The following is a 13,733-nucleotide window of genomic DNA, read 5'->3' as shown; positions in this document are numbered from 1 at the left end:
CAATTTGCAGAGAAGGCATCGGTGCAGAGGAACCTACAATGAGGTTCGCCAGGATGTGACGTTTTTTTCCCCTTCATCATGTAGCAGATGACTCCAGTGGTGTGAGAGTTTCTTCAAATACAATTTGCCTCTACAAGTATTAAACTTGGGCATTTTGCTGGGTAGTAGCATTGGGAAAACTAAGAAATCAATATTCTTAGTGTTAAGATGTGCTGGGGTGCAGTGCAGTTAAAACAAATCCTAGTCAGTATTAATATTCAATTCAGCAATAAGAACAAGCAGTGCAGAAGTGGCATGAGTTTTTAAAGTCTCAAAATTACCTCACTAAACTTAATAGATATGCAAAACTGTCAGTATTGTTGTTTTGTAACTAATTTGTACTGTTTCCCAGCATTTCTGGTAGTATTAAACCAGCACTGGATCTTTTACTGCCACCTCTATTACTGTTTTGTGCATGTTGCTGAAATCTGTTAAGTAATAGTAATATGCAAAGTGTATTCTTAAACACTGATATCTTATTAGGCAAGATAGGAGGGTTTGGGTTTTTAACTGATGATAATAATGAATTTTTAAACTTTCATAAGTTTTTTATACTTTGTCACAAGCTTTTTGTCTCTCCGAACTATTCTGCTGAAGCACAAAACATAGAGATTGCTGTTGTAGACAAGAGTGTTCACCTCTCAGTCTGTCTGTTTCTTGTACATGTTCCTGGAATAATGCTAACCTGAGCCCACGTGCTTCTCTTTCAGCAGCTGGTGTAGCTTTGAACCTTGTCTTCGAAAGGCTGAGCAGTCTCAAATGGTGATGCCTTGACATTTATATTAAGATCAGACACTGCAGGCTGAAGTTAACCTTCTGCCGTGCTGCTGTAGGGAGTTTTTCCTGTATGTGTTGTAGTAATAACAAAAGCTTAGACCTGAATAAGGAAGCTTTAATGGCTGAAAGTCAAGCTTGTCTGCTTCCTGCCTACTCAATCCTTTTGTTCTAAGACTTAGCTGAGGACCTGTGATGGACACCGGCCTTCTCAAGTGATGCGGTAAGACTTTCACTGGGGTCTGCCATTCGCATTAGTGAAATACTCTGAGTGCTGCATTCCTGAAACTATTTCATTAGGTGCCTAAATAGAAACTGGATTATTGTACAAGTCCAGCCTTTACCCTTTGTGCTGTGCTTGTAGATGATACTGCCATAGGCCTTGTGTATATCCCCTCCTGGGCACTGGCTTTTTTGGGATCTCGGTGAAGACAAGACATTGTAAGACAGTGACAATAATGCTTACTCAAACTGAAGGATTTAAGCTCCTAGCACACTTCTGTCAGTCAGCAATTGAATGAATACAGGAGATGATTGCTTGTACACAGACCTCATTGCCCAAAAAAGTCAATGAATCTCCCCTACCTAGGACAGGAGGACAATACCAAGACCCAGCAACCTTCTACAACCAGTGGAAGGCTTTCCACTAATGAGCCTGCAGAAAGTCTAGAAAGACTTGTCTAATGTATTACATACCCTTTTTTATACAAATTACCATATCAGTTACAGGGAGGCCTTTCCCATTCCTCCTTCTGTCAACTTTCCCACTCCTGTGTTCACCATTGGGATTTTTGTGGTTCAGGAGCGAAGTTGAAAAGAGGGAAATACTCTTTTGGTAGGAATTCCTGTACTATTTACACCAGCGGCAGCGTTTCACTGTTAAACTTTGTGCTGTTTAGTATCTTGTGACCTACACAGGTTTTTTTCATGTATCCCTTGGATAAAATGACGTGAAAAACTTACTTGGATCAGCTGGAGCCTATAGCACAAAGTTACCTGATACGTTGCAAGCTTTTCCTGTGAAACCATGGTTTACTTCAGCTCAAGTAATGGTGGTTGTGTATAGTTTTTACCACTGTCCACTACACTTGAGTTATTTTAACCTCTAACTTAGCACTGAAACTTTTGAATGCTGTAGAGGCGTGTGACAAATTGCTTTTGGTTCCTGTTTTGCAGTTCAGCTGAAATACTCTTCACGATGATGGCATTTGTCTTAAGTGTGGTTCTAGTGACTGCAATGTGGTCAAATGATGTAGGAAAGATGCATGACTTTGGGCTGGGGTTTTTTTTACATCACTTGTATGTTTATGCACAGCATGAAACTTCAATAAAAGGATCATGGTAGTTTGAGGGTTTTTTTTTTCTCTTTAAGACTTAAGGTTAATTTTTGTCCCATTCTGTTTCTATTCCAGAAAAGCTATTTGTTGTTTCTAGATTCAAGGAGTGACAAAGCTTATTGCAAAGAGCAGCACTTTTCTGTTTCCTGCCTTCCCCTGTTCCAGCTGCCTGTGTGCTGCCAAGGGTACAGACACACAGGAGCTCACATTTGTCTGCTGTGGAGATAACACAACAGTCCCCCGGACTATCAAAGCTCCTTAGGCTACAGGAGTTGCTACAACAGCTTTTTAAGCTGTAACCTGTACATATGCAGAAATCTGGTGCATTTATTCAAGTATGTTTGCATTTATCAGCTCCAGCTTTGAGAAGACTCATATTTAAATCAAGCAGCATCCAATATCGAATTTCGAAGGTCCTTTCCAACCCAAACCATTCCACGATTCTATGAAGCAGCACACGAGTCTCAGAATAATCATTTTTACTGATTTACAATAAAAACCATTTATAGCATCTCCGTGAAAAATAATGCCACTGTGAGGCTGGCACAGCTGTTTTCCATTATCAAAGAGGAAGAAGCAAGTGTAAAAATCTTTTCTTTTGGCCTTAAAAGCTTCATCAAGTAATTTCAACCTTAAGAAAAAAAAAGTCTCTTTAAGAAGTCTACTTTACACAACACTAGCAACGCAGCATGCATAAAACTGACTGAAACTGGACCAGCAGTGCCTTAATTAACCTTCAAAGAGACAGTGATCATCACATGAAGCAAGAAGGTGAAGGTAACTTCATCTACACAGAAAGTCCTTTGGGTATTACCGTTCACTAAGCCTGAACTCTGCTAGCAAGGGCAGGTGGTCAGAAGAGTTATTTTCATTGGGAAGACCATTAACAGTCCAAAGATCTTTCTCTGTTAGAAGTGCCAGCCTGCCAAGGAGTTTCAGACCTCCACGACAAGAATCTTCTGCTCCTGGTTAAAACACAAACAGAACAAAAGATGGGAACATTCATCAGTGTGGGCTGAGAGTTGCACATTCACACACCTGCAGAAAGAGGAAAAGCCTAGGGCACAAACAATCTGAAAGTCATTTCTGTTCCATGTAACAGCACCAATAAGGAGTTCAGAAATTCCTCTGGTTTATGATGGCTCTCCCAGCAGAGCTTACAATCAGTACAGCTCAAAGCACTCAGGACACTACCCCTCCGCTTTGCAGAGGTAGAAGGGGATTGAGTTGTTCATTGTACCTCTGAAAAAGCCTCAATCCAGGCCTGTACTTTAGCAGTACAGCAGTGCCCAACAGAGCTGACACTTGCAAAATTAAGCATCTTTTGATAGTTACTGGTTCACATAACCTTTTATTTGTGTATCCTCAAGAACAGTTCTCCACCAAGCAGGAACTCCTCCTCATTAAGGGTGAAAGCCTTCTGGCATTTCCCTTCCTAACTGTTCATCATAAGAAAGGGATCTTCCTCCATTATTTCCTGCTATTACCTAAACCTAATTGCCTAAAGACATGTTGAGCCTTCCATTCCCCACCAGCCCTTCCTTGTTGGCAAGAACAAGGTCCAGCAAGCAACCAGTCTTTCCACTGGCTCCTCCATCACTTGGAGAAGGCATTTATCATCGACACATTCTAGGAACCACCTGGATTACTTATTGCTGGTGTGTTGTCCCTCCCTGAGGACCAGGGCTTTTGAATATGAGGCTGCTCCTGTCTATAGAGGACCTCATTTGCTCAGTCTTCCTGGTCAGCAGGACTGTAGCAGACCCCTACTCGAAAGGCACCTATCCCTGCCCAACCTTTGTTATTACACACCATACTTAAAATATTTGTGCCCTCATTAAAGAGGAAACTTGGCAGAGCTGGGGCACAGTTGGACTTGATCTTAAAGGTCTTTTCTAACCTGGTTGATTCTGTGATTCTAAAAACCAACCAACAACCAAGCAGAAAACCATCGTACGTTTTCTCCAACTCAAGAAATTCCATTGAGAACAAGATCTTCCCATGATGCATCAAATTTTAGACTTCTTGATCTATCTACTTGCGTGAGCCAACTAGTCAGCAACCCTAGCTGTTGCCTGCAGAGCACAGGGATGATGCTGAGCAAGTTGAGTGCTTTCAGGGCCTGCACAAACAGCAGCTGTAACTCTGACAAAAATACTTTCTGTATGGAAGTGATCAGCAATTCCAGGACTTCCTGGCTCAAGCTGGTACTTACCAGCAGGCACATTTTAAAGGATTATCCAGCAACTGTTCAACTCCTCACACAGTTCAACAGCTTCACTCCTTTGGCACCTGCCAGCTTTGCAGCCCTCTAACAACCCAGCAGCTGTTTACTGCTGCTCTGAAGAAAAGCTTTTCCACTGTGAAGATGCCTTGGTAGCTTTAGAGCACACACATCCTTGAGCCAAATTTATCATCTGGCTCAGCACCTGCATGTCTACAAAGGAGCAGTTTGTTGCTGCAAAGAGCCTGGCCCCCATGCAGTGATTAATGTCAGCTCAGAGCACTCTGCAACCACTATTACTTAGTTTCGAAGAACTAATGAATAAAAACTACACCAGTTTAACCTAGTTTGAGAATTCCAAGTTTGTCCCACTCTGTACTGTGATGTGGGGTGAAGAATCTGTTTGAAAAGCAAGCCCAGAAAGGAAGAAGTGCTATAGCTCTGCTGGTGCAATGGTGGTGCAACAAAAATAGAGAAGCAAGAGAATTAAGATTAAATTGTGCACAGGATGCACTCTGAAATCACACAGGATTCAGAAGTCATTTAGGTACTTCTCATATCCTGTTTTTTCAGCCAAAGCGCTTATTTCTGTATTGTGAAGCTTTTGGATGTGGTATTTTACATTAAGGTAGTACTTACTATGCATGTTATGACAAATGAGACTTTTGTGCATTGACTCACTGAATTCTAACAATCTAGTCTCAATGCATGAAAAATGAAAGGGGTATTTTTATTTCACATATTAGAAACAATGTTAATTTCTAAAAATCAGCTGCAACCTACAGTGGGAGCAGGAGCAGAATCTAGGTTTCTTTGTTCCAAGTTCTGCAGAGCCATTAATCTGATAGCACCACACTGTGCAGTGACCTTTGATGATAGTATAAAACACAGAACTACTGATGACATGGAAAGCACGCTGCCGGGAAGTTATCTACGCTAAGAGCACAAAGCAGTGAAGGATGGATGTGTTATCCATCAAGAAATACACCAGCAGACGTACCGTGTCTTTCTTGCACCATCTGGTGAGTTCTAGCTGCAACTACAGCCAACTACAAGAGTGACAACTGGGCACGGGCAAGCAACTACTTAACAGACGTAACTGACCATTACTGGGAAGTAACTAAGAAACCCTTTTAATGCACATAAACTGCCCTGCGTGGCACTACAAGCCCAAGTGTGATCACAAGCCCAGCCTCATTTCTCAGATAGCAGTTGACATTCAAAGCACTAACACAAACCTCTGAGGTAGCTCATATGGATTGAATTATCACTGCATTTCCCTTGGAAGAGCATCCAAATGCTCCCATTTAGCACCTGGTGAAAACAATTAGAAAGTTGTTTCTTTACCTGGCTGGGCAGCAGCAGCATCATCGTTTGCTGCAGAATAGAAAATGTAATCCACGGTGACAGCACTTCGGGAGTGACAAGTTGTTACTTCTGGGATCCCAGTTTCAGGAAAGTAATGAGAATAGACAGAAGACAGCTTAAAATGGTGCTGCAGTTTTGAAGACACCCTAAACAGGAATCAAAGAAGAGAACCTTATTTTCAGCTTTCCTACAATGTCACTACAGAGCAAATGTTCGCTTTATGTCAAGAAGTAACCAAAAATGTCAAAGGCATTTTCTAATAAGCAGACAGACAGTGCCCCCTAAACAGCACTGACACCTTGCCTCTGCATTCTGAAATAGCATCTGCAGGTTCCTGCAAGAACCCACACTCCATTAATTCCAGTTCTAGGCCTTTGCATGTTTAAATGGACGATGATTAACCCAGACTGGCAGACTGGGTTGGGTGAGCATCTTCTATCCACATCTGGAATCAGAAACAAGTTTGGTCTAAGCACAAACTCCCCAGACTAGGAATTCCATTTTTTTATCCCCCAAAACATACTTTTCAGATGCTATGACAATCTCCTGAGCATTGTCCAGTTCTCCTGCTTCCAATTTTTCTCCTGTAAAACAAAAATACATTCAATTTGCATTTAAAAATAGGATGTAAGCAAGACCAATATTGCAGAGCTATAGAAAAGCTAGAGACAAGTATCTTTGCAGCAGGCAAGATATAAACTGGATTGAATTCTTCTGTTCCATTTGTGATATGCCCTTCAAAGTCTTCCAAATTATGTCCCATTCATTTAAAATTGGTGGATGAAAGATGTAGTAAGGAAGGAATCACTTGCTCTTCCCACTTGTTCCATAAATTGCCTTCACTGTGATACATAACCACTTAAGCAGAATGTGGGTTCACACTACATACGTGTGCTGCATTCTTCCATCTCTCTTTTCCCAGTCATAGCACAACTGACTCTCATGATTCAATCACAGCAGTTTAAAGAATACGCACCAGCTCCTGAATGGCAATTTCTATTACCTCCTAAAGATTCAAATTTGCAAATGCTTACGTGAGCCATAACTTCACACTCAAATGAGCCCAACAGGGAAGTGTGGCAAACTAAAGACCTGCTGCCTTGCCCCTCCACTAGAGCAGAACATGTTTTTCAGTGCCACCCAAATGATGTTTCCAAAGGTCCACAAAATTCATCAACCCAGCAACTGACCTGCATTCTCTTCTTTTTGTTGCTGTTTTATTTCATAGACACAGTTTTGTGAAATACCCAATTTTTGGGGCCAGATTGGAATAGATAAAATTCTTTGGCCCCTTGGAAACTCTTCTTGTCCAGAGACCTAAGAAAAACAACATGAAATGAGTAGACTTTTTATTTAAAGTTTAAAGCAAAGAAAACCTACAGCCTCTTAGAATAAGTCTTTTATCATGGCTTGTCAAATCTCTGTCAAAGTAACAACATCCCTTATGTACACCCCCTTTGTTTTTGCAGCTACCTGATTTTTCAAGCCAGTTCTTGTGATACTACCAAGAACACTTATCAACATAACAGGACTGAGTATGCACAGCTCCCCAGCAGATACTTCATCTTCACAATGCTTATTCTTCTATGAGCAAGTCAAGTTGAAGCAGGGCTTGAAACAACTACTCACTAGCAACAAACATCAGTAGGGCTATTTTTCCCCATGTTTTCTCATTGTATGTACTCCAGTTACTTTTTATTAAATAGCATTTGACACATCCAACAGCTACGTAACAAGAGGTTACAACAAAACCCATCTAACCTGAAACAGTTTAGATTCAGCATCTAATTGCATTGTTGCTTTTACAATTATTTTAGCTACTGTAATTCAAAGTTTATCTAACACAAGAGTCATCTTTCAATGGAGTACACAGTAGGTGTTTGCTTAAGTACTTATTTTATCCTATTTAAAGACTGGCATGCATAAACAAAGCGATACAAACATCCTGTAATACTTATAATCAGCATCAACCTTTACTTGTGAGAAGTGAAAAGCATAGCCTACCTTTCCTATGGCAAGGCCTTCATAATTTAACTTCCCTTCCTTTATAAATCTGTACAACGGAGAACCAGGAACAGAATTGAAGTCACCACAGATGATAATTGGACAGAAGGTACCATCCTTCTGAGGAGCAACACTAGCAATCTCTGCCAGGAGGATTGCAAGTTGGGTCAGCTTGATGTCCCCGCGCCTTGGGTTATACAGCAGATGTGTGTTGGCTATACAGATTGCAGCATTACTTTTACAGTGAAATCTAGGCTGCAAAAGCAACACCAATCCCACATTGTCCCTGTCCAAGAGTGGAATATCATGGCGAAAGAATTCCACGGGGTTTGATGAAATCAGGCTAAATTTGGAAGTTTTGAAGCAAATAGCACAGCCGTCAGGTTTCCTCCCTGTCCTCATTTTATACTCACAGTGATACCCTGCAAGAGAGGCAATGACAAACATATCATTGTATAAATAGAGATTATCTCAAGAAATAATAAAAACCTTTTTGCCCTATCTATCTTCAATTTAGATACTACAGGAAACCTGTTCTAATATCTTTTATGATGTGTCAGCATCTATTTAGGATACCAGGCATCAATCCAGTGCTGCTCCTTGAGCTAGCTACTCCTGGCATCAGACAAGAACCTGTGCCAGGAAGCAAGGGGGGCCTGGGACTGGAAGGAGATGTAGAGCACAAAAGATTTAGATCCCTTTAAACCACCATGGAATGACATCCCTAGCAACATGTTTCTTACATAAACTCACACAGGAGAGTGGTAAGACAGTGCTATTTAGGCTGACTGACAGTACTGTATATAAACAAGTTACTATAAACTGACCATGGTTTAGTGCTGATTGGAAAATTTCAAGCCATAAAACCCATACCCTAGGAAAAAGCCCTATCCAACAGGAATTCTGATAGAAAACACTAAGGTAGCTTCAAGAGAACACTTAGTGAATTTATAAAGGGGGTGCACAGCATTGTTACATGTGATGGAGGCAAACTTGATTCTATTAAACTAAGGTTTTTGAGGAAAATAGTTACTGGGACAGGGGAGAAGACAACATACTGGTCATAAAGGTTTCATCATACCCAGGGATTCCAGACTTGACTTGATCTCTGTTCTATAGTGGTCTTCTTGGACTTCTTGTAAACAGAGTACCTGAAGCAAAAGTTCACAATTAAAAGGTTAGTAAATCTACCAAAATATTACCACATCACCTCTGTTGGACACTCTGTATGGGTATACTATAAAAATAATAATTCAAGGGCTTTTTGCTGTCATAATTCCACAAAAGGATTCAGTCTCCTATAGAAAGTGCTTGTTAGGATTGGGAAGAGGGCCCCAATTCCTCCCACCCTCTCTCATCCAGCTGCACATTTTCAGATGTGAAATTCAATTTAATCCAAGTAGTCACCTGCTAATACATTCCCAGCAGTTTAAGGGAGGGCTAAGAGCCACAGCAGTGGGATGAAGAGGCCAAGGGCACACTTTTCCTTAAGTACAGAGTGCTGTTCCTGCAGTTTATCAGTCCTAAAGAAACGTCCACGTACTCACTGTCTACTCACATCTGCATCCAGCTGTTTGATTTCCTGTAGAATGTTGGGAAATCTGTATGTCCAGATTAACAGTCGTTGCCTGCAGTGTCTGTACAGGTGGGAGTTATCTTCCAACAGATTCTGTGAGAGGATATTGTAGGACATGACTGTAAAATCAAATTTTGCCTCACTTTCTGTACTGCTTTGGTCAGTTTCTTTACGTTCAACGATTTTCATTGTTCTGCTGTGCTGGCAGAAGTATTCCCAGTGTCTTTTGATGGTTCCTGTTAAAAGAGCATGAAGCAGAAAAAATGATGTAATACACCCTATGAGTTCTTGCTGCTCTTAGAAATCATTCTGCTGACAACTGTTTGTCTTTGCTTAATCAATTCTAAAAGCTTATTTGATTTAGACAGACAGTGATTTAGACTGTGGTTAAAGATGAACTTTATATAAGCACCAGTAAAAACCAAACCAACCCAAGCCCAAAAAACAGCACACAATCGTTAGATGCCCTGGATTTCAAACTGCTTTGGTATGTCCTACGGAAATAGTTGTGGTCTACCCTGTAGAAATGCTGTCAAACTGGTAAGCCAAATCCAGCCTGCTGGCACAGTGTTACGCTGCCTTCTGCCACTACCTCCTCAGTGGAGATGGGGTATGTCAGTCTGCAATACACCCTTAGAACAGGGCATGGGCACCTTGATCTGCCTATACATGACTAAGAAGGGGTTAGAAATCAAGGAACGTGTTCACCTCTAGCCTGTGTACAATCTGAAAAACTCAAGACATAAGCTGCAACTGGGTCCCAAACCAGATAATGAAACTGACTTGAGACTGAGAAATTAAAAACATTAATAAGCCTCAGAATTACCAACAACTTCTAAAAAGGCTTGTTTTGCCTTTCTGCCATTCCTAGTTTCATAGTTATTATATGAAAGTTTTTAAGAGTATATTTGCCCATCATTAAGTATCCAATTATTTTTCAGATATGTATTTCTCCACTTACATAATTCATGAACCAAGTGGCTTGGAAAGAAGCCAGCTGAGGTCCAGCAGGGCTTACAGGCTCAGCTACAGTACCAGGAATGAAGCTATACAACTGCCAGCGCAGTTCAGCCCCGCAGCAAGTTATCTACATCTTTTTGCTGTAAGATTCCCTAGTTCACAGACAGGATCTGGCAAAAGACACCTGAGAGAGTTGTCTAAACCAAACTCAGGACTCCCCAGGAGGGCAATCCTTGACTGTGTTCTACTTCCAACCACAGTGGACCTAGCACTGACAGGCTGTGTAGCAGCACAGAAGGCAAGTGTGACACACCAAACAGCATTACAAACTGTAAGGCTTTTAAGACAGATGCTTTCTTGACCAAGGAGCCAAGAAAAACAGTAACTGAAAAGGTGCAGGCAAGATTGCTTAGAGCTTGTTAGATGGGTTTAGCTGCACAGATAAAGAAGGAAAACGAGCAAATTGCACCTTTTACCTTTCTTGCTGCTACGTTTTTCTTCATTCTGTGCTACAGAAAGACACGCTTCCTTCTGATCAGACAAGTTTGGGGTTTTTTCAGGAGCTGAAGTATCATGCTGGCCACTGACTCTTTTCTTCTTTGTCAATGGTTCTTCTCCCTCAGATTTCATACTGGGATTGGGTAGGTGAAAGCAAGAACTTTGCATGAAGTTATCAAGCTGCCAGTTACAGTTCTGAAAGTGTCTCCAAGGTCCAAAAAAACGGAGGGACTCTCCAGTTTGCTGAGGAATCAGCTGGAACGGGAAGTGGAAATGAGGCCCAAGGACAGTGTCCGGCCCATCTCATACAGCTGTAAGCCAGGTTGCTCACGGTGAGTACATGAGAACCATTCCAGTGGGCGATGCAGCCGCTGCCCAGCCTCTGCACATGACGGGCCAGCATGGGGGGTCTGCCAAAGAAAGCACAGATTGAATTACCTACACTCAAGTCATCCTGGGCATGGCTTATATAAAGTACTCCTTTTCCACAGGTTGACACATACAAGATATTCAGACCTTTCCAGATACATGCAAGACGTCTAAACTTTTAGCTAAATGATACTCAAAGTAGGATTTGATGAAGCAATCGTGTGTTTGTCCCCTTCAGATTTACAAATACCATTTCATTTCCAAACTCTGCCCAACTGAATAACTACTTACAGCTTATTTTCTGCCTTAGTGAATTCCACACTCAGATCTTTCAGGTGCTCAGTGGAACGAACTTTACAAGTCATTCCTTCATGCAGCATTAACTTGATGATAAAGCTACTTCAAAGGAATCAGAAACCACTTTCCTTTACGTTGTTTAAAAAGCTGTTGACTTGGATCAAAACACAATGCCAATAGGACAGGGAAACAGAGATGCTAACTCTCATGGAATCTTTGGCAACAGCTTAAAGACTAGATTTGGATTCTTATTTCATTTCCAGGTGGGAAGGCTACAGCTTAGCGATTAAAGCCATGAAAATAAGGGGGAGGTTGGTTGGTTGCTTTCCAGAAGAACGCCTGTGTCAAAACCAGAAGCAGGAAGGATGTCTGAGTGGCATCGCTCTGCCCTGGCTTCCTCATTGTCTAAAAAGGAAGGCGTATTTTGAGCTTACAAACAAAAGACACGGAAGCTTGGTGCGCCTGAAGTTAAACCAAAGCGAGAACCTCCTCCCTGCCGGTCAGCCTAAATACAGCGTTCCGCAAAACCCGGCTTGCCCGCAAACACCCGGCTCGAGAGACACAGAAGCACAGCACAGCGCCGGGCACCTCGGCCATAGCATGGAGCAGGCAGGGAAGAGCCGCCGCTCCTTTGGGAAGGCTCCGGAGCCGCCTGAGAAGCCCCGAAGCGGGGTCCCTTCCTTGGGCGAGCCCCGCACCGCGGCCCCGCTCTGCTCTACGGGCACTTGGAAGTGTGAACCGGCCCGGTAGGGCCGCTCCGCCGCGGCCAGGCCGCTCCCCGGCCCCTGCACCCGATCGGGCTGTTCCAATGCCGCCGGCCCCACGCCGGCTACAGGGAGCCCCACACGGACCGCCCTGGCCTCCGGGGCTTGGAGAAGGGGCATGAGGACCGGCCGCCACCCGCAGCCCCGCACCGTGCCCTGGGGTGCCGAGGCGGCCGCAAGGCCCGGCCGAAGCCCAGCGCCCACCCCTCGATCCCGGTTACCTTCCTGCGGGCCCCGGTGCGGGACCAGCCCAGGGCAGACCCGCTATGGGCTCCGCGCACCCCCGCTGCCCCCAAAGGGGGTCATTCCAGGACAGCGCCAGCTCCGCCCGCCGAGCCGCTTACCCCGCACCAGCGGCACCCGAGCCCGCCCCGCGGCCGCCCGCTCGCTCCTGGGACCTGTAGTCCGAGGCCCACAGCGCACCCCGCGGCCATATTGGGGCCGAGAGGGCGGTGCTAGAGCCCGGCCGCCATCTTGGGGCCGGAACCCCCTCAAGGCGGGGTGTGAAGTGGTACCCGTCGAGGCACAGGAGCAGCGTGCAGTTTGTCGGATTTCAGGCTTTTTAGTCTTTTAAATGGGATCAACGCTGTGCTAATGTAGTAGTTTCCATACACCGTCATGTTCCTGCGGTTGCTGTGTCCCCGTGGGGTCAAGGGAGAGCTGCCCTGTTGTGTAAGGTACCTATGTCAGGGCAGCAGCACTGTATTTATTCCTTGCACAAACCAAAACTCACTCACCTGAGACAGTGTTTTAACATTCCCAGGTTAAACCGCAGGGGTTGGAATCGGATGCTCTTAAGGTCCTTTCCAGCCCAAAGTGGTCTGGGATTCTATGGTTATATGCTCTGCTGAGGGATGGGTGGAAGAGCTGCTTGCCCTGCAGACAGACCCACTGCTGCTTACCAGCTGCATAAAGGGCCCTCCCTATCTCTGTCGATGTTGAGGCAGTTAACATGCGTTCTTGAGGTCGTCTAAGGACAGGGTAAATGCTGTCTCTGTTTACGGTAAGGAAACGTGGTACAGGAATACAATAGTGCCAAACAGAGCGGATGCTGTGCAAGCACTGCAATCACATCCAACACTGGCTCTGCATTCCTTTCACTAGTGTCATGGAAGTGACTTTAATCAACAATAATGGTAAGGTTTTCCTAGGGGTGATAGGGAAGACTGCACTAGAATAATGAGTTAGGTGAGGGGAGCACTAGTTAGGCAAGATGTCAAATCTGCCTTGGGTTTTCCACTTCTTGGATGCAAGATACTTACTGGCAAAAGACAAAAACACCCATCCATTTTCTGTCAGTTTCTTCACATTGTAATAAGAGAGCCAAGCTCTTAGCTTCAGAATACACGGGTAGTACAAGACTTCCCAGCTATGTTTTCCAGACCTATATTGGTGATTTTTGAAGCATTCTTATGTATTAGGTATGTTTTTAAGATAGAATACAGTAAGCCATAGCTATAGCAATAACAATGCTGTCATTTTTAGGAGCAAAGGGAATCTTCCTATGGAATGCAGCTTGTTTC

The 13,733-nt window shown here is 43.5% G+C and overlaps 1 protein-coding gene across 1 annotated transcript; it reads right to left on the bottom strand.

The window, feature by feature from the left end:
- Positions 1-2,960: 2,960 nt before the first annotated feature.
- Positions 2,961-12,622, bottom strand: ANGEL2 (angel homolog 2). Its single transcript, XM_034061102.1, is given in 10 exon segments — positions 2,961-3,115; positions 5,722-5,888; positions 6,266-6,326; positions 6,933-7,059; positions 7,747-8,168; positions 8,828-8,897; positions 9,305-9,558; positions 10,759-11,002; positions 11,004-11,190; positions 12,555-12,622. Coding segments are annotated over 9 exon segments (1,680 nt in total). The 5' UTR covers positions 11,184-11,190; positions 12,555-12,622.
- Between the last annotated feature and the right edge of the window lie 1,111 nt (positions 12,623-13,733).

The sequence above is a fragment of the Melopsittacus undulatus genome, chromosome 3 (assembly GCF_012275295.1).
Source record: "Melopsittacus undulatus isolate bMelUnd1 chromosome 3, bMelUnd1.mat.Z, whole genome shotgun sequence".
In the NCBI taxonomy this organism is placed as follows: Eukaryota; Metazoa; Chordata; class Aves; order Psittaciformes; family Psittaculidae; genus Melopsittacus; species Melopsittacus undulatus.
The sequence above is the reverse complement of the archived record's forward strand: the minus strand, read 5'-3'. Positions and strand labels throughout refer to the sequence as shown.